The sequence below is a fragment of the Carettochelys insculpta genome, chromosome 1 (assembly GCF_033958435.1).
Source record: "Carettochelys insculpta isolate YL-2023 chromosome 1, ASM3395843v1, whole genome shotgun sequence".
NCBI classification, from domain to species: Eukaryota; Metazoa; Chordata; order Testudines; family Carettochelyidae; genus Carettochelys; species Carettochelys insculpta.
Genome location: NC_134137.1, coordinates 232,464,755 through 232,485,963, shown reverse-complemented (window position 1 = coordinate 232,485,963; position 21,209 = coordinate 232,464,755). Strand labels below are relative to the sequence as shown.

The 21,209-nt window shown below is 45.5% G+C and overlaps 1 protein-coding gene across 1 annotated transcript; it reads right to left on the bottom strand.

The window, feature by feature from the left end:
- Positions 1–16,147: 16,147 nt before the first annotated feature.
- On the bottom strand, positions 16,148–17,065 carry LOC142012453 (taste receptor type 2 member 2-like). The gene has a single exon (XM_074992687.1). It carries the CDS (start codon positions 17,063–17,065, stop codon positions 16,148–16,150), a length of 918 nt encoding a protein of 305 aa, XP_074848788.1.
- Between the last annotated feature and the right edge of the window lie 4,144 nt (positions 17,066–21,209).

Here is a 21,209-nt window from a genome sequence, read left to right as displayed (position 1 = left end):
CAGCACTGAAGGTGGAGCTGGTACATAGGGGGCAGGGCTGTAGTGCCCGGCCCTAGCATCTCCTTGTGGGGGTCTGGGTCAGAGTTCCTGGCCACAGCATCTCTGGTGGGAGGCCTCAGCTGGGCTGGTTTCTGAAAATTGTTTCAGATCTGCAATAGATTCTGGTCACAATTTGTAATTACCAAATGGTTGTTATTGTGTATGTAAAATCAATCATTTGTTTGCAGTCAGCTGTAAATCACTCCATGGGGAAAATGCAAAGATACATGTATGTAATGGAAAAAAGTAACACAACTCTTCCCCCATCATGCACTCTGCCTTTGCTGATCAAGTAGCAAGAGTTCACCTTCAGGTCAATTTTCTGCTGTGAATTCTGTTAGTGGAATTTCTACTGAAACTCCAGAAAGGTGGCAGGAGTTGCTCACATCTCCAGCCTTCTCTCCTTGTAGTGATTTAGTGCCTCAGTGCGTTGGGCGGATTATAGCAAATGGGATTTTACCACAGCCACATGAATGTTACTGATTAGTTTATGAATTTCATTGAAAAAAAGCAGAAAAGTGCCAACACAAAATGAGCAGCATGTAATGGGCATATTAAATTCAGCCTGTGATGTGCATTCGACATGTGAATCTTTGTTGTTTAGTCCATCATCCTGGCTAGGAAGGTGACCGTGCCTCCTATTGTGTACCCTTAGCTCTAAAACATTTCTAGTTCAGGTATAAAGCCAATATCTATAACTTGACAAACAAACACGGCACAGACACACAACAACATAAACAGACTCAGGGCATTACCAGCTTTCATTAGACACTTCACTTGGCACAAGGTTTGGTGCCAGTTACATACAACAGGGACAGAAATGGCTTCCATATTCCTTTTAAGATTCCACTAATGTCACAGCGTGTTCTACTGGTTGTGCACATCACACATGCCTGAGTGCACAAAGTAAATTTTATTCCACGCTTGGGTGGAAAAAATTAGAAGGAGCACTGCTGACCATTCCACAACTTGACAAGAGATACAGTGGACATTCCACCACATAACACCGTTAAATCAAGACTCTTTCTCCTTCTTCTGACAATAGCTTGACTGAATTTGGCTGACTAGCATATTGTACAATAGGGGGCATAGACTGGGGTACTCCTCAATATCCTCTACAAGTACAGATCGTATTAGGAAAGGACGTGAACGGCAGAGAGATACCGTAGTCAGTTTCAACCTAGTCACAGTGAGCCCAGATAACAGCAGAAAGTGAACAGCAGAGAGGCCATGCATGCATTCCCTAAACACCAGATAGTCTGGTACTTTTAGGAATTAGACAGGCCATCCCTGACCAGTGCACAGTACAACTGAGGTCGCACCACACTGGGGATGCCATTTTGAAGAGCATGACACTGTTACCCAGGGGACAGAGGCAACTAAGAGAAAATGTAAGTGGAAGGGGGAAAGGTAAGGCAACCCCTGTGTCACAAGATGCAGGAACCCTGCTCTTCCCATATCTATCACAGGTATTGGATAATCCCAGTGTGTTCCCCCTCCTCCCAGTGTGGCATAAATAATGAAAGAAACAGTTTAAGTAAACTCACAAACTGTATTACAAGGTTAAATTACAGCAACTTGAAAATCGTAACAAGAATAATGAAACAGTCATGCAGTAATAAGCACCTGATCATAAACATAAAACTAAATAGTAGTACCAGGATCGCATACAAGGGGTATGAAGCCTAGGCCCAAATACCCATTTCATCAGAATGAGGAAGAACCCTAGAAGAGAAAAATAAAGAAAGTTTCTACTTTGGGTGCTGCATAGCCGAAGCCTGGGACCTACAACTCTTAAGCTAATTATAAGCTCTTTGGAAGGAACTCCAGTGAGATCCCAGTGAAGATGCTGTGTCTCCTCTTTTGGTGGTACACCTACGAGGGCCTGGTGCAGATAGAAGCGCAGATTGGAGTAATTACACCTCTATTAGATGGAACAGGCACACCCAAACACTCCTCAGATGGAATAGAGAGCTCTGGCCCCCATATGAGAGCCAGGTACTGAATATAGTCTCTGGGCCGTGTGCAACCGTCTTAGTGCCGTGGGCACAAATTTGTGCCATGTGCAGACTTATGCACCTTCCTGAGATAATGGAATTCTCAGTCAGCTTTTGGTGGGAACATCCAGTCAAGACCCAGCTTAGTCCCTGACTGAGTTCCAAAATGGATTGCCCCGTGCCTAGTTTTGTCTCAGTACTGGATGGGGGGACAAACGTGAGAGAAGCAGGAGTGTCATGTTTAAAACAGAAGGGTGGCATGCCTTTGGGGGATCAGGTTGTAGCAGAAGTCAGCTGCTGCAGCAGTCGGGGCCAATAGAGGCAACAGTAATATGTGAACCCCAGCGCTACACCTGGCCAGTCCCCCATAGGCTCTGTGTGTACCCCAGCACCAGTGCGCCCTCTATTTTTTTTTCCCACTCATGAGTAGAATTTCATTATGTGCAGATGCGCAACACAAATAGAAACACAGGCTGCCAGCTGTGGACACTGTAGCCGTGTCTACACATGCACGCTACTTCGAAGTAGCAGCACTAACTTCGAAATAGCGCCCGTCACGGCTACACGTGTTGGGCGCTATTTCGATGTTAACATCGACGTTAGGCGGCGAGACATCGAAACCGCTAACCCCATGAGGGGATGGGAATAGCGCCCTACTTCGAAGTTGAACATTGAAGTAGGGCACGTGTAGCCGATCCGCGTCCTGCAACATCGAAATAGCGGGGTCCGCCATGGCGGCCATCAGCTGAGGGGTTGAGAGACGCTCTCTCTCCAGCCCCTGCGGGGCTCTATGGTCACCGTGGGCAGCAGCCCTTAGCCCAGGGCTTCTGGCTGCTGCTGCTGCAGCTGGGGATCCATGCTGCATGCACAGGGTCTGCAACCAGTTGTTGGCTCTGTGGATCTTGTGCTGTTTAGTGCAAGTGTGTCTGGGAGGGGCCCTTTAAGGGAGCGGCTTGCTGTTGAGTCCGCCCTGTAACCCTGTCTGCAGCTGTGCCTGGCACCCTTATTTCAATGTGTGCTACTTTGGCATGTAGACGTTCCCTCGCAGCGCCTATTTCGATGTGGTGCTGCCCAACGTCGAAGTTGAACGTCGACGTTGCCAGCCCTGGAGGACGTGTAGACGTTATTCATCGAAATAGCCTATTTCAATGTCGCTACATCGAAATAAGCTACTTCGATGTAGGCTTCACATGTAGACGTAGCCTGTAGACACTCTGCTATTTAGCTGGGCAGCACCTGAATTTCTTCTGGGAGGCTGTGCAAACACTCAGCTGCCAGTGAACACTGCCCAGCACTATGCCTGGCCAGCAACCTCCTCCCTTCTGTTCTTTCCACTGTGACAGAGTCAGGCAGCATGCCGTGCTAAGAGGGGGAAAAAGACACCTCAGGCCGGCAGCCTGAGCTAGGGAAATAGCTAGTACAGCAATGCAGGTGAGGGCAAACTGCAATCAAGTAATGACAGCCTGCTGGTCTGACTGCAGGCCGGTTTAAAAGCAGCCCCAGCCAAGCGGTGGGTGGGGGGAGGAGTGTGAGAGTTTTGCTGTTGGGAAAGCAGTTGAGAAGGGGACCGTGGAGGTGGAGGATTTAGAAAGCAGCTGAGAGGGAGAGATGGTGAAGATGGAATAGATGAGAGGCTGGGAAGTGCTTGCAAAGACAACTGAAGAGGAAGAGTGTCTGGGCTCCCCCCTTCTCACCAAGGCTGACAGGCCTGGCTGCAGCTAGTAGGGGGAAAGGGACAGACCTATCAACCAGAGCAACAGAGGTGGGTGTAGCCTAAGTCCTCCAGCTGGCGGCAGAGGTGTCGGACCCCAGTAGGAGATGGGGGTGCCTTGCCACACCACCATCACCTCTTCTCACAGAATCACAGAATCATAGGGCTGGAAGGGACCTCAGGAGGTCATCTAGTCCAGCCCCCTGCTTCAAGCAGGATCAACCCCAACTAAGTCATTCCAGCCAGGACTTTGTCCAGCCGGGACTTAAAAACCTCAAGGGATGAAGAATCCACCACCTCTCTAGGCAACGCATTCCAATGCTTCACTGCCCTCCTAGTGAAGTAGTTTTTCCTAATATCTAACCTACACCTTTCCCTCTTCAACTTCTGACCATTACTCCTTGTTCTGCCATCTGACACCACTGAGAACAATTTCTCACTCTCCTTTTTAGAGCTCCCCTTCAGGAAGTTGAAGGCTGTTATTAAATCACCTGTAAGTCTTCTCTTCCGTAAACTAAACAAGCCCAAATCCCTCAACCTCTCCTCATAGGTCTTGTGCTCCAGACCCTTAATCATATTTGTTGCCCTTCGCTGAACCTGCTCCAGCAAATCCACATCCTTCTTATACTGGGGGGCCCAACACTGGACACAATATTCCAGATGTGGCCTCAACAGTGCTGAATAAAGAGGAATAACTACTTCTCTAGATCTGCTCAAAATGCTCCTCGTAATGCACCCCAGTATGCCGTTAGCTTTCTTGGCTACAAGGGCACACTGTTTACTCATATCCAGCCTTTCATCCACCATAACCCCTAGGTCCCTGTCCCTCGTACTGCTGCTGAGCCAGTCGGTCCCCAGCCTGTAACAATGTTTGGGATTCTTCTGCCCCAGGTGCAGGACTGTACACTTCTCCTTATTGAACCGCATCAGATTTCTTTTGGCCCAGTCCTCCAATTTATCCAGGTCACTCTGCATTCTCTCTCTACCCTCCAACATATCTACCTCTTCCCCTAGTTTTGTGTCATCCACAAACTTGCTGAGGGTGCAACCCAGTCCCTCATCCAGGTCATTAATAAAGATGTTGAGCCATTGACCACTACCCGTTGGGCCCGACCATCAAGCCAGCTTTCTATCCATCTTATAGTCCAAGGATCCAATCCATATTTCCTTAACTTATGGACAAGACTGTTGTGGGAGACCGTATCAAAAGCCTTGCTGAAGTCAAGGTATATCACATCCACTGACTTCTCCTACAGGGATTCTTTACTGTGTCAACTCTGCCCTAGGTTGGGTTATTGCAATATGATGGGGGTTTCTGGGCATAGCTAAGACAACCAACACAGGGTATATTGCTTAAAATGGGGCCACCTACAGCCCAGGCTGGGATTTTCTTCTCACTTAGGCAGATCCAATCAGCCACAAAAGTACCTCTGCCAAGCAAAAGCCTCACAAGCAAACTCACAGATTCTCCATCAGCTCTTAATCCCCTGAGCCAGCAGCCCCTTTTATTCAAGTGAGAGGTTACTAAAACTTATTTCACCAAATCCACACAGATTCTTCTGTGCCCTGAAGGGTCCAGCTACATGCCCAGGCCAACTTATACTTAAATCCTACCCAAATCAGCAGGCTGTGCCAACCCTTTAGACTGTAAAGGTTTACTAACAAAGCAAGAAAGAATAGGGTGAGAAAGGAAAAATTGTTGAAGTGGTACATTACATACATCAATTAGAGCTATTGATGCAGCCAGTGGTGTTATAGGCTGATTCTGGAAAGTCTCTGAAAATGCACCCCATGAGGGGTGGGCCCCAGTTCACATAGCATTAGTTCATGAAGCCTGGAGACTGAAGACAAAGATGGTCAGTCCCAGGGCCATCTTGTAGCTTGTCATGTGGAGGGACAAATTCTTTTCTTCTTCCATAGGCAATGCAGGGTCACCTGACCAGCTGGGCTGCTGTGGCATGTTGCCATTGGCTGCATCCCACCTGACAAGTCCCAAATTCCTGAGATATGTATTCCACGTCTGAATCTTTATCCACCATCCTATATGGGAGAAGACCCCCTCCTCCCATTGGGTGCTGTGGAAAAGTTTTGAGCATGAGCTTTTGTGAGCACAGACTCACTTCATCAGATGCTGGTCTTGGAAATCTGCAGGGCCAGGTATAAATAAGCCAGAGCAAGGGTGGGAATAACAAGGTTAGCTCAGTCAGCAAGGGTGAGGCTTACTACCAGCAGCTGATCTGGAGGTGTGAACACCAAGAGGGGACAACCCCCAAACTCTTTTTCCTGAGGAGTTTAAAAGAAATAACAAGAGCACCCCCAAAAAAATTCAAGGAGATGGGAGCTCCTTCATTACATTTCTTCCATCAGACATGTAAGCCCCCATGGGACAAAAAGAATAAACCGGTACTTATTAAAAAAGAAAAAAATCACTTTTATTTTTAAAACAAGACTATTTCTGCAAGCATTGTAAATGGCTGGGTGTTAAAACAAAACATGAATTGAAGTAAAATACAGGGATATTTCCCTGGGTCAGATCCTTGGTTACAGGAAAGAACAAAAGGAAAAACTAACTAGCTCAGGCATAATTTCCAAACCCCCAAACAATGAAAACAATAAACCTTACCTAAACCTTTTCCCACTCACACATTCTCATGAGCCCAGGTGATCTGTTCTGGAAGAGCTCATTTCCTCCCCTCCATTTCTGGAGCAATACCACTCTTTTCTCTGTTAGTGTTTCTAACAGAAGTAGAGATTCTGCTGTGATGCAGCTTCAGGTTTGAATTTTTCCACTATCTCCTATTGGCTCTCTGCCACTCCCCCACCCCCCAACCCCTCCCTCAGAGGCAGGTTAGCTTAACCCTTTCCTAGCTCTCTGGGTAAGTTTAGGATTTTCTTTGCAGCTCCCATTCATAACACTCCCCCCAAATTACAGACGGTGCTGGGAGGTTTCTTCACACTGGCTGTAATTTCTTTCTTGAGGTCTAGTAGAAAACATAGTTTATAATATACATGCACACTTTCACATCGCTATAGACTACATGAAGAACCAAACAAAAGTTCCCACACTTGTGGAGTACCATCCCTGATATATTGTAACAGTCCTAAATAGCTGATTCTGGAAATCTCTCATGTAAGAGTGCATCAGCCACTTTGTTAGAAGCACCTGAAATGTGTTGTATGCCAAAGTTAAAGTCTTGGAGGGACAAAATCTATCAGAGGTGTTCCTTTTTTGCCTCTATTATGGTGTGAAACTACTTCAACACAGAATGGTCAGTCTGCACGTGAAAACATCTTCCCCACACATATGTTCATAGCTTCTCTAGAGCGTACTTAATAGCACAGCATTCTCTGTGACACAGACCAGTGGCTCTCAGAGACTGAGTAACACAGCAGGGTGGAATTGTTAGTCTGCCTCTGTCTGCATAAGAACTACCCCCACACCATGCTCAGATGTGTCCATGGTGAGGATGAAAGGTTAGGGGCCCTTAGTACAGAGACAGACATCAGGGCAACCATAAGCTGCTCAAAAGTTTCCTGACACTGGTCATTCCACTTGACCACATTTGGTTGTTTCTTTCTGGCCAGGTCAGTTACTGGAGCATCAAACTGACTGTAGTGAAGTACAAATTGCCTGTAATAGGGATTGTGCCTGTCTCTTCAACTTAGGGATGGGCCAGTTTGGGTAGCCTGAACCTAAGTTTATAGAGGGTGGCTAGTTCCTTGACCCACCCAAGCTGCGTCTACACGTGCACGCTACTTCGAAGTAGCGGCACCAACTTCGAAATAGCGCCCGTCGCGTCTACACGCGTCAGGCGCTATTTCGAAGTTAACTTCGACGTTAGGCAGCGAGACGTCGAAGTCGCTAACCTCATGAGGAGATAGGAATAGCGCCCTACTTTGACGTTCAACGTCGAAGTAGGGACCGTGTAGACGATCCGCGTCCCGCAACGTCGAAATTGCTGGGTCCTCCATGGCGGCCATCAGCTGGGGGGTTGAGAGATGCTCTCTCTCCAGCCCCTGCGGGGCTCTATGGTCACCGTGGGCAGCAGCCCTTAGCCCAGGGCTTCTGGCTGCTTCTGCGGCAGCTGGGGATCTATGCTGCAGGCACAGGGTCTGCAACCAGTTGTCAGCTCTGTGGATCTTGTGTTGTTTAGTGCAACTGTGTCTGGGAGGGGCCCTTTAAGGGAGCGGCTTGCTGTTGAGTCCGCCCTGTGACCCTGTCTGCAGCAGTGCCTGGCATCCCTATTTCGATGTGTGCTACTTTGACGTGTAGACGTTCCCTCGCTGCACCTATTTCGATGTTGGGCTGAGCAACGTCGAAGTTGAACATCGACGTTGCCGGCCCTGGAGGACGTGTAGACGTTATTCATCGAAATAGACTATTTCGATGTTGGCTGCACGTGTAGACGTAGCCCCAGTGTCCAAGATAAGGCCAAGATAGTGTCCTGATTCAAACACTTTGACATTTTTTGCTTTAAGTGTTAGCCCTGATTTGGAAGAGAACTTGGAGGTGTTCTATGTGTTTTGCCCATGAATCTGAGAATAAAACCACATCATCCAGATAGGCTATGACAAAGTCCCCAAAGTCCGCTAGTATATTATCCACAAGCCTTTGGAAGGTTGCAGGTGCATTCCGGAGCCCAAAAAGGAGAATATTAAACTCAAACAGCCCTGAATAAGCAATGAAGGCTGAACTCTGCTTGGTGATTCATCCACAAGTAGGTGCCATTACCCCTTCGTTAAGCCTCGGGAGGAGATGAACTGGGAGTGCCCTAGTTTCTCCACTAGCTCGTTTGCATGTGGCATCGGATAGTTGTCTGGGCAAGTTACAGCATTTCGCTTACAGGAATCCATACAAAAGTGGATTTCTCCATCTGGTTTTGGAACTAGGACTACTGGAGAAGCTCATGCACACTCAGAAGGGTGAACTACCCCCATCTCTAGGATATCTTTGATCTCCTTCTTTATAGCAGCTTTGTTTGAAGGAGCAATTCAGAAGGGCTTGGCTCTGACTTGGTGAGCATCACCTGTGTTAATGGACTGGAACCCCCATTTGGTCCATCCTAGGATGGCTGAGATCATTGTGGAGAACCTGGTACACAGCTACATGATCTACCTTCACTGCTCATGGCCACGGTTCATAGAGAGGTTTACCTCTTTGAGTCTACCCTTGTTCATAGAGAGGTTTACCTCTTTGAGTCTACCCTTGCCTTTCCTGTGGGAGTAGGCTCCTTCAGGCCACCCAGTGTCTTTCTTTTTTGGGTGGTATACTGAAGAATCTTGAATTCATGGGAATAAAATGGATTCAGATAATTAACATGATAGATCTTAGGCTTCAGAGCAGGGTCTGGGAAGGCTATAAGTTAATTAACTGTGCCTGCATGCTCTTGGACTATGAACAGCCCATCCCAGGATGCTTCTACCTTATTGTCCTAGAGCACCATCAAGACCATGACTCGCTCACCTACCTTAAAGGACTGCTCGCTGGCATGTTTATCATACCAAGCCTTCTGCTCTTGCTGAAAGCCAGAATGTTATTTCCTGGAGGAGGGATAGTCCTCTCTATTTCTGCTTTACCAAGTGAAACAGACACTTAACCTCATGGCCACACATAAGTTCAAAAGGTGAGACTCCAAAACTGGGATGCGGGACAGCTCTGTAAGTAAACATTAGGTCTCAGTCACTGGAGCGTTAATCCACAAATTTAAGGATCATGGTGCTCAAAGTCCCATTAAATCTTTCCACCAGGGCATAACTTTGATGGTGCTGAGGGGTGGTGGCTAAGTGTTTTGCCTTATTGTATCTGCTAGGAAATTGGTTCCTGAATATATAAGGGTTTCAGAGGGCCAGCCTGACCTAGCAAAAATATCTGTTATTGCCTGGAAAAAGTTCCGACCCACGATGCTCTCTAGAGCTACTGCTTCAGGCCATTGGGTAGCAAAAGCCAGAAGAGGCAGTATGAACTGTTTCCCTCTGGTCTTTTTAGAAGAAGGATCCATCATATCCAGAGCTACACCTGGAAATAGAACCTCTATTATTTAGAGTAGCTGGAGAGGTGCCTTGACCTGGTTTTAGGGCTTCTCCCCACACTGGAACATCTCAGAAGACTAGACATAGCTAGACACATCCATACCCATCCCTTCCCAGTGGAATAACTTTCTTATTCTGTCTTTGGTTCTGTTTACTCCAGCATGGCCACTAGGACAATCATGAGCTAAGCTCTTCACTGTACTTAGTTGAAATGACCAACTGTCTGTGAGGATGCCAGTCTTCCTTATACCCCCTCAGAAAGAGTCTTTAACAAACTTTTCATGCAGCATTTTGTGGCCAGCCTTACCCACTACCTGACTGCAAGTGTTAGATACAGATTCTCACACCATTAATCTGAGCAGCACCTTTTCCATGGAAATAGTTCCACTGGGTTAGAATGAGCTGTTAGAGGACACAGCTCAGTGAAAGGGGCACTGAGTAGAAATGCGGCCGCAGGAGAAGCTCCAGGAAAGAACTCTGTTCCTTCTTTTTCTGGAGGAGTCAGCTACTTCAGTAAGTTGTTCGCACCCTTTACCCAGTCTGACTGGAGAGCTGCTCTGGCCAGAAATCAGTCAGAGAAGAGACAAGTTCCACCCATACCCACCCCGCTCCCTCACCTCCCTTATTCATTCACACTGGGGAGTACTGGGTGTGTGACAACTCTGGGGGTGTCTTCCATATTTACTAATACTCTCTAGTGGGATGGTGTTGTCTGTGTGAATGTTTAAGTGCTCCTCAAGCACACACCATCTGGGATGGGCAAGGCAGTGAGGAGGACATGGCTCAGAATGATGGCTTATCAGCTTCCACAGAAGACCTGAAAGGGGGAAATGTCACAACTACTGCATTGGCGCTGGTGACTCTGACTTGGTCCTCAGACAGCAAAGAGAACTGGTTTGACCAGGAGGAGCCAAAGTTTGTCAACGCCTGGAAAAGGCTTCTGAAGAGCAAACATCACATTCAGGATCTAAAAGGACACTCAAACACATGAACCCGTGGAGGTGTCTGAAGAAGCTGTGCTCCACAGGGCACCTTTGGGCTGGCAGTACTTTCCTACATTGATTTTTGACTATGACGTTTTGTTCCAACAGCAAAATAAAACATTATTTTAAGAAGGCTGATACTCACTATCACGGGTCACAGTCCAAAGGGGAAGAAACACAACTGCTTGAAATCCAGTTGAATCTGCAGTGTGGTTAGCAGTTAGTACCTATAGGGTAGCCTGACTCAAGTCCCAGTCTGTGAGAAAATCATTTTCAAAGTTGCACCATTAGTCCATGTTGTAAACATTGTATGATCGCCAGACTTGGTTCCTAATTGCAGCTGTCTGGGTTGATAACCCCATGAGATGCAAATCTAGGGATGGGCATAATACACTCAAAATTTTCAGTAAGAAGGGGCCTCCAGAAGAAGGACTTCCTTCCTGAACCCCACCCCCCACCCAGGGACTGTGCTTGTACACGGCATTTTGGAGTCCAGAAGAACAGTCTTCATGACGCCAAATCACATGACATTATGCTAATGAGGTGTGGGGTATTTGCATTCGCGCCTCATTAGCATCTTTCGCTCAGTGTATTAGCATGCGACTTCCAAAGGAAGTGGCCTGTGTAGAATGGCCAAAGTGAGGTCCAAGTTCCATTTCACCTTTTCCCAGGCCCAAATCAATGTCACCGTTGCACTACAAATCTCAGTGTGCGAGTCTGAATCCAGCTCAAACATAACATGTTGTCCAACTTTACTTTTATTTCCTATGCTGCTGAAGCAGAATGACATTGTGCAGTCTGAATGCAGACATCATTAAGGTAAAAGAGAATCAGAACTACTATTAGCTGAATCCTGCTGCTCCTGTGATGACTGAGCCATATCTTCCACTTCCTCTTTTGTGGTCAAAGCCTCAGGTTCAACTGTCTGGGGAGAAATCTCTTCTTTTCTGCTATAACTCAGACTGATTAGCAAGGTAAAATCTAAGTACCATCCTCTTTCCCCTTATTATTCTAACGTTACACACTGGGGTGTGGAAACCATCTTGTATAAGAAGCCATTTCACATCCTTTACTTCTGCACACACACAAGAGCCTGTACTTTCCTTGACCTGTTTGGGAATGGCAGGGTGGCTGAGCTCTGTGGAATGCGTTGATGGACTGTTTGGAGTTAAGGCTCCAGCTCCCCAGTACCTGTTTCTCTTTGCCGACAACTGTTTCCCCTTGAGAAGTGATTTACAATTCTCTAACTAATTGCCTCTGACACTGGGCTTTGTTTGCGTAAGGGTATAAAATACTAGAGTTAGCTGCATCAAGCAGCCTTGCTGGACCTTGTTTTACTCGTGTCCAATTTGGCTCATCTGTTGCCTTATTGAATTCAATAAAGCTGAATGTTAGCCGCCTAAACTCAGAGAACTCTTGTGCTTCAACGGGGCATGATAATGAACCTAACTGAAAGATGCTAATGAGACGCTGCCATGCAAGTGCCACTTTTGATCACGAGCGGCTCGTCTACACATGCTTCGTTTCGAAAGGTTATACGAATAAGGGGATTTAGAAGTGTGTGGGGTCCTTCAAAAAGGACCCCGTGTAGATGAGCCATGAACAATCAAAGGCAGCTCTTTCAAAGTGCTACAGCCACCATTATGCTATTGAGGCACTGCCGAGTCATGGCAGTGCGTCATTGGCATCTTTCAATTAGGTTCATTATCATGCCCCTTTCGAAGTTCTGGGGCTAGTGTAGACATAGCCATTATGTTCCAGTATTGCATATGATCAGGGGACCAGGTTTCCAGAAATATTGATGGTGCCCAGAACACCCACAGCCTGCACCCTCCTTCAGATCATTTCTCCCCCAGCACCTGCCTAAGCCTCTGGGAGGGAGTTCAGGTGGGAATGGGTGCAGAATCTGGAATGGTGTTAAGGGAAATGGAAATGGAAAACAAAGGCCTGCTTTGTTCAAAGCCAAAGAATGAACATTTGGGAAATTAGAGTTTAGGATATGGCCAATCATATGCATAGGCAGCAAGTTTTATGGGTTCATGGTGCCTGGGTACTAGGAATATTTCTGGCCTGATAAATATGACACAACAGCATGACACTGAAAAAAAAAACATACATTGTGAAGGGCTGTTTAGCAGTTTAGTAGGTGTGTTGTAAGCAAAACTTCTGCTCTACTCGGCACTAATTAGTCCTCAGCTAGAGGATTGCAATCAGTTCTGGGCACCATATCTGAGAAAACATGTGGACAAACTGGAGAAATTCCAGGCAACAGCAACCAAGATGATTAAGGGTCTAGAAAACATGACGTAGATCGGAGTGTCCAAATGTTTTTCATCTGGGCTGACATGGCAATTTTTTACATTTTCTGGGGACCAAACACAAAATAGCCCCCAAACTGCCCCCGCATCCCTAGGCTTAACCCATCTCAGCCCCAAAACCACTCCCAGGCTTAAACCACTTGCAGCCGCAAACCACCACCCTCCATACCCAGAATTAAACCTCTCACTATCCCAAACTGCCACCCCCGCAATCAAAGGATTAAGCCCCTTGCAGCCACAAACCCAGGATTAAGTTACCTTACACAGGAGTTCTGGATGCTGCCACCACTGGCTGCACCTTCACCAGCCCACTGCTTCCTCCTCAGAAAAAGCTCTCCTAATCGTTCCCACAACTGCAGCACATGCGGCACTCTGAACTGCCACATTGAAATAATGGGACTCAATTTAATTGGTTTAACAGCTACATATCTCCTGACAGCCATTGAAACAATTAAATTAAGCTTTATTCTTTCAGTGAAGCAGGTCAGGGAGCTGGAGGAGGAGGAGTGAGTGAGGGCAGCAGTGGGAGCCGCATGCAGCTCAGACCTGTCCGGCCAGTTTTTAAAATGGCACCGCTGCCAGCTACGCGGCCCACATGAAAAGGCTCTGCCAGCCAGATTCTGGCCTGTGGGCCACATGCTGACCAACCCTAACCTAGACTGAAAAAACTGGGTTTCTTTACTCTGGAAAAGAAAAGACAGAGAGGGAATATCATAACAGCTTTCAAGTATATAAAAATTTGTTGAAAGAAGGAGGGAGGAAAATTGCTCTCTTTCACCTCTGGGGATAGGAGAGGAAGCGATGGCCTTAAATTGTAGCAAGGGTCGTTTAGGTTAGAAATGAGAAAATACTTCTTAACTATCAGGCTGTGTCTACACAGGTACATATCTTCGAAATAGCCATATTTCGAAGATTACTAATGAGGCACTGAACTGAATATTCAACACCTCATCAGCATGAGGACGCTTCCAGCTGCGGCACTTCGAAAGCACGTGGCTTGGTGTGGCTATATGGGGGTTCTTTTGAAATCCCCTTATTCTGATCAGTGATCAGTGATCGAGATAAGGGGATTTCAAAAGGTGCTTGGTGCTTTCGAAAAGGACCCCCGTGTAGCCGCACCGAACCCGTACTTTTGAAAGCGGCGCTTTTGAAGCTCCGGGGCTGGAAGCGTCCTAATGCTAATGAGGCGCTGAATACTCAATTCAGCGCCTCATTAGTAATCTTCGAAAAGGCCACTGGCATGCCTATTTCGAAGATTTGTGCCTGTGTAGACAGACCCTTACAGTGTTTAAACAATGGAATAATTGCCTAGGGAGGTTGTAAAACCTCCATCATTGGAGTTATTAAGGAGCAGGTTAGAAAAACACCTCCGAGATATGGTCTGGATGGCGACTGGTCCTGTCATGAGTGTATGGGTCTGGACAGATGACTTCTAAAGGTCCCATGCAGTCCAACAATTCTGTGTTTGAACAGTATGATTGGAATTGGGGATCCCACCTGCACTGACTGGTTTCCACCACTTTCTTTAGCATTAGTTAGATGGTGCAGTTTGTTTTCTCTACCATCCCTGAGGGTCAAGGCCTACACAAAATGTGTGGCTGGTTTTGCACTGCTATCAACTGCAGGCACTTTTAGAACACTTATACAGTAAAAAGCGTTCTGCAGTCTGACTCAGCCTGCAAGGGAGCTCTGACAAGGGACGCCTTGATCCAAGAGTCTGGCAGTAGCTAAAGCAGCTTTTGGTCGATAAGGAAAAGTATTTACCCACTTAGAGAATGGATCTCTCATTTGCAGGAGGGCCCAAGCACGCTGGGGGGAGGAGCCTCTGGTTCAGTCGGCCCCTGTCTCAGACAGCTGAATCTGGGCAGAGAGCCAGAACAGTGGAGTGGGAGGCAAAGAGAGAAGGAGGAGTTGATTGGCAGAATCACCAGTTGGTGGGTAGCACAAAATGGGACGGGAGGACCTGATTGGAAGAGCCACTGGTGTGTGCTGACCATTCACTACTTTTTTTCTGTGAGTTCTCCAGCCCCAGAGGGCCAACAGAGTTGCCACTTATGCTGGCAGATCTCCCTGTGGGGATTCCATTCCTGGCCACGTTGCATGGTTTGGAATGGGAATCCTAAGGTGAGAATGTGGTTCGTATATGTCACTGATTCTCTTCATTCCTGGTAATGGAGCTGGAGAGGCTGGCATCATTTCCAGCACCCACAATTTTCAGGGAGTTCCAATTCCCATACAAGGCATAATCTCACTGACAACTGCTTTCCAACAAGCACCTGCAGACAGCTCTCTGATCTCCTGGCTTTTCTCTGCTAGGCATCACAACCTGGGATGATTCCTTGACTCTTTCCGCACATGATCAATGTCCGCTCTCGGGTATCCCACTGCCTCATCCTGAGGGCAGAGCTCAGACTAATATTCACCAGGCTGATTCTGTACAGCAGAATTGATCAATTGATCAATTGGGATACTGCAGTGTGGGACTGGACTTAATGATTAATATCACAATTCCAACTAATTAAAGGCAACAAAGCATTGCATATAAAATCTGATTTTGTTGGTAGTGAACTAAGCATAGGTCTTGCAGCAAAGATAGCAATTGCTGTCCAGTTCAATAAGTAGGGTAAATCCTTTACATCAGTCCTGGTTTTATTAGCCAGTGGGGTATTTACTGTCCAGATTAAGATAATCAGATCGCTTTCAGGTAACTGTAGTTGCCAAAGTCATCAAATCTTTTTTATATTCAAAGCTTCCTGGGCTCCAACCTGGTATCCTTACAGCTTGTTACCACCGCCTTCCAGTCTGCTTCTCTGAGACTCTTGTTTACAATTACAATTATTTGGTGCTGACGTTCAGAAGCAGCTAATTAATACAAAGTGAAGAAAGGACTAAAAACACCCCTCCTTAGAGTTCTGAGAATATTATCTAGTGGCAGCATCAAGATGCAAAACTTTGACTGAAGATGAGAAAATATGGTGGAATAAAAGGAGGGGGAGGAAGGAAACAATCAGACCTGTGCAAACAGCTCCGTTTCCATTTCCCGGTGTCCTCTCGTTAGTGCAACTGGCGTTATGAAGCCTCTTCTTTCAGGTGGCACTTTGGTGGACTCACAATCCTTGCTGATACCTGCTTCAGTTTTGGATTAAGCAAAATCAAAGTAACTGAGTGTCCAGAGGGATACGCTGCCATCATGATTGCGTTCATCCAGAAGAGTTTAGGGATACGATGAAAATAGTAAATAGCCGATAACATCAGTGCCACATAGTATGAGAAGTAGAAGATCATGAAAGAGATCTGAGACTTAATGACAACAACATGAGCCTTGGTCTGTGGGTCCCGGAAATTTGTAATTTCTCTTTGCATCCTCCTCGTGTGTCGCCACAGAGAAGTGATTAACAAGCTGGTTGAAACCATAAATATGACGAAGGGAATGAATGGTACCAGTATATAAAGAATAACAACGAAGAGAGTTGAGAAATCCAACTTTCTGTCTTGAAAGGGATCTGACAACAAAGTGTTATTTGAGCTGCAAAATGTGCAATCCATGAACACTAACGGGACAGAAGCACCCAAGGAAAAAAACAGGGAACCTATAAGCAGCCATGGCACCAGCAAAGAGATTCTCTGCTTCATCCAGAGGAAGAGGAGCTGAGAGAAAGTGGCAATCTTCACACAATAGAAGACACTCAGCCAGGTGGCAAACCAGAGACACACAAAATTTAAAAACATCCCCAGAGCAAACAACATTTGAAACTCATTACTCTTCTCTACAAAGTGCTGGAAAGTGAACACTTGCACTGTTATTAGGCACTGAAATAGAAATCTGGAGATGCCCAGACTTCCCAGGATCATATCACACGAGGTCAGTTTTCTGCTTTTGATCCAGTCAATGCAAATCACAGCTGAGATTAATCCATTCCCCATAATACCCACGATAAACTCAATAATGAAAATAATCAGAGCTGGGACAGGATAGAAAGATGACATGTTTCAGTTCACAGTTACCACCTTCAGAGCTCTTATACAGAATTTCTAAGAGAAAATGCTCAAGAGACCAGGTCTAACTGCAGTGCAATCAGCTGGTATGTGGTTGGCACATTCACTCACCTTCTGCTTTTGTATGTGTAGACCAGGAACACACCTGATGATCAGATTACGGATATTTTTAGATGTTGATAGGGAGGCAGCAGTATTTAGGCTGATGCAAATTTCAGGCAGATTCTATTACTGATTGTCCTTTCTGCTCACGTAGGTTTGAATGTGCTCATCTCCTGTTTTTATGAATTTTGGATGACTTTATCTGTACTACTGCATGACTGGAGTCTGGAAATGAGACATCTGGGTCACAGATTTGAAAAGAGATCATTAACTCGGAAACTGAACATTGGGAAGGACTGAATGCAACTAGTAACAAGGATATCACAAGATATTGACAGAGGTCTTGGTTTCTGTTACTTGTATTTGGCTATTTCAGCTTTTCTTGTCTGTTCATGGCCATTGAGTTTATCTGTATTGTATGAAATTACCTTATTGAACATGGGGCGGAAACCCAAGAAGAATTTTTCTAACAAATGTGGAACCCTTTGACAAGTCAGTGAAACAGCAGATAAGAAGACTAAAAGGAGAAAGAAAGATCAGAATGAACACCTGTGGACAAATGGACATGTTCTCTCCTCATTAGAGAAGAGCACTGGTCTGAGGTTTATTTAGAAAGAGTAAAACATGGTAAATAGTCTCAGCTTGGTAGCTGTGTTCGTCCGTAGCTTCACAAATAACAAGCAGTTCCCTAGCACCTTAGAACCTAACACATTTATCAGGTCGTGAGCTTTTGAAAATATCTGAGGAAGTGGGTTTTACCCACAAAACCTCACAACCTAATAAATTTGTTACATTCTATTGTGCTACAGGACTGCTTGTTATTTGTAAAGACCAATGCCTTTTCTGTTCAAACAGAAAAAAAAAAAAAAAGGAGGAGCCAGTACTTACCCAACTCCACATTCACTGTCCTCCTTCCCTACACGCCCCCGCCAATCCTATGGCTGGGGCGGCTAAGATGCCGGTACTCAGTACTGGCAAGTACCTGCACAAAAAAAAGCATGGGTGAAGACTAGAGTACATGGGTCTGTCCCACAAAAGCTCATCACCTCATAAATTGTTTTGTTACTCTTTCAAGTGCTACGTGACTACTTTTTTGTTTTACAACAGTACAAGATATATGCCAGGGTCTGAACAAGCTCTCTCCTGCCAGCTAGTGGTGAACGGATGGGAAAAATATCAGGAGCAGATATTTGTAAAGAGCAAAGGTGAGTAACCTTTTTAGGTCAAGCCCCACTTTTCATCCCTGCAATTAGAAAGGCTTCCCAAATTATCTAATGTGATCCAAACCAAGAAGAGATTTTGGTTATATTCCTGTGGAAAAATAAAATGTTGGCATGCGTAAGAAAATAAGTATAGTTTGTAGCTCTTCATTACTGGAATAAAGTGCCTTGAGAGGTTGTAGAATCTCCACCAATGGAGATATTTAAAGCAAATTAGAAAACTATCTAACCAGGATGCTATAGTTGGTGTTTGTTCCTGTTGTGGGGAAGGGAACTGGACTTGATGACCTCTTGAAGTCCTTTCTAGTTCCAGTGCTCTATGACGCTATGTAGAATGTAAAAAACTTTATTATTCAATATAAAAATGTGAATACACATACATAAAAACACCAACATATTTCAATATTTTAAAAGTAACAAAACAATTTATCAGGTGATGAGCTTTCGTGGGACAGACCCATGTACTCTAGTCTTCACCCATTATTTTTTTGTGCAGTTACTTGCCGGTCCTGAGTACCGGCATCTCAGCAGCCCCAGCCATGGGACAGCATGTCAGTAAGTGAGGGTGCCACCTTGTTGCCATTCTATTGCCTCCAATACCAATACACCATTGTAGTGCACAAAAACATTTGTTTTCAAGTCAGCTGTAAATTAATCCAGACGGGAAAAGGCAAAGATATATGCATGGAATGGAAAAAAGTAACATAACCCTTCCCCCATCATGCACTCTGCATTTGCTGATTTGAAGGAGTTTTGCCTTCTCCCTCCTACATGTTTCCAAGGCCTGGCTGGGCTCTTGGCATCTAGACGGAACACCTGCTCTCGTGTAGGCAAGCCGCTGGGAGCTGTGTTGTTTTGATTAGGTGTTTTCGAGAGTTCATGTTCAAGGACTGGGAGGATTGATGTGGCTTTTTTAGAGATAGAAGTGCTGAGCCAGTTATTGTAGCTGATTGTAGCTGACTGCTTTTCTCATAATAATGTGCTCTCACTTGGTTATAAAAGCTGTGAGAATAATAAACTCAGGGCCTTCAGACTATAGAACTGTTGGCCCCCTGCTGTCTATGTTCGTCTTTGTCTTTCATCCTTCGCGGTATCGCACCTCTGGGACCTGTCACTAAAAAGAAATACAACACTGATTAAATAGCAAGAGTTCATCTTCAGCTCAATTTTCTGCTGTGAGTTGTGTTAGTTGAATTTCTACTGAAACTCCAGAAAGGTGGTAGGAGTTGCTCCCATCTCCAGCCTTCTCTCCCTGTAGTGATTTAGTGCCTCAATGCGTTGGGAGGGTCATAGCAAATGGATTTTACCACAGCCACATGAACGGTACCGATTAGTTTATGAATTACATTGAAAAAAGCAGAAAACATACAAAATGACCAGCATGTAATGGGCATATTCAATTCAGCCCGTGATGTACAGTCGACATCTGAGCCTTTGTTGTTTAGTCCATCATCCTGGCTGGGAAGGTGACCACAAATCCTATTGTGTACCCTTACCTCTGAGACATTTCTAGTTCAGGTATAAAGCCAATATCTATAACTTGACAAACACGGCACAGACACACAACAGCATAAACAGAGTCAGGGCATTACCAGCTTTCATTAGACACTTCACTTGGCCCAGTTGGCACAAGGTTTGGTGCCAGTTACGTACAATGGGGACAAAAATGGTTTCCAGAGTCAATTTTAAAATCCACTAATGTCACAGCATGTTCTACTGGGGGTGCACATCACACATGCCTCAGTGCACAAACTAAAATTTTGAGAGGGAACACTGCTGACCATTCCACAACTTAACAAGAGATACGATGGACATTCCACCACTGAAGGTCTTTAAATCCAGGCTCTTCCTCTTTCTTCTTCTTGACTGAATGTGGCTGACTGGCATATTGTGCAATAGGGGGCATAAACTTGGGGACTCCTCAATATCCTCTACAAGTACAGATTATATGAAAAAAGGACATGAGTGGCAGAGAGAGGCCGTAGTGTGTTTAACCTAGTCACAGTGAGCCCACATAAGAGCAGAAGGTGAATAGGAGCACAGTCATGTACCTGTGTAAACTTGTGAGCTGATGCCAGGTTCCAGCTAAACGTCTGGTGGGGGAAAGGGTGTGATGCCGCACCTGTAGCTACGCTAAGCAGCCCGGGCAGGCTGGGTTCTTTGGTATGCATTTAGTTTGGGTACAGCAGCAAGAGGAAAATACACTTATTAGAGGCTTTAACAGTTACTTCTTTATTTATACAAAGACAGAAACAATTTAACTATGACAAACGATTAAAGTACAACAATTGTGAATTTTTGTTTATAACTTTAATAGCAGTTAATAGGAAGCCGCCAGCAGCGGTTTTTACAACAGAAGCGGCTGCCGTGAGTAAAAGGGTTTTTAAACCGACCACCCAATTTTTTGAATGAAACCAAGATGGCCACCGAGTTTGAGGGACAGGATAATGATTTTCTTGCAGTTACTAATGTTTAATGAAGGTAATTGCTGACCGCAGCTTGCCAACTAAGGTAAGGACCCCCTGTGGTTTGACAGACAAGATAATGATTTTCTGCAGTTCTATGTAAAAGGTAATGGCCCATCGCAGTTTCCTAATAGATCTAAATGGGAAGCACGTTTTAAAGATAAGATAAGGGCTTCCCTCGGTTTGATTGACAAGCTAATGGTTTTTAGCAGTTTGTAGCCAAAAACAGTTAGTACCTGCGGTTTTTAAAGGGGAAACAACACAATTTAACTTAAGAAAAGTTTTAGACAAACTAGCTAGCTTAAACTAATACAATCAATGTGTCCACAAGAAAGGCACGTTGCAGGT

What these genes read in the sequence shown, in the direction of transcription:
- LOC142012453 (XM_074992687.1), bottom strand. Translation starts at nt 17,065, where the DNA reads ATGTCATCTTTCTATCCTGTCCCAGCTCTGATTATTTTCATTATTGAG.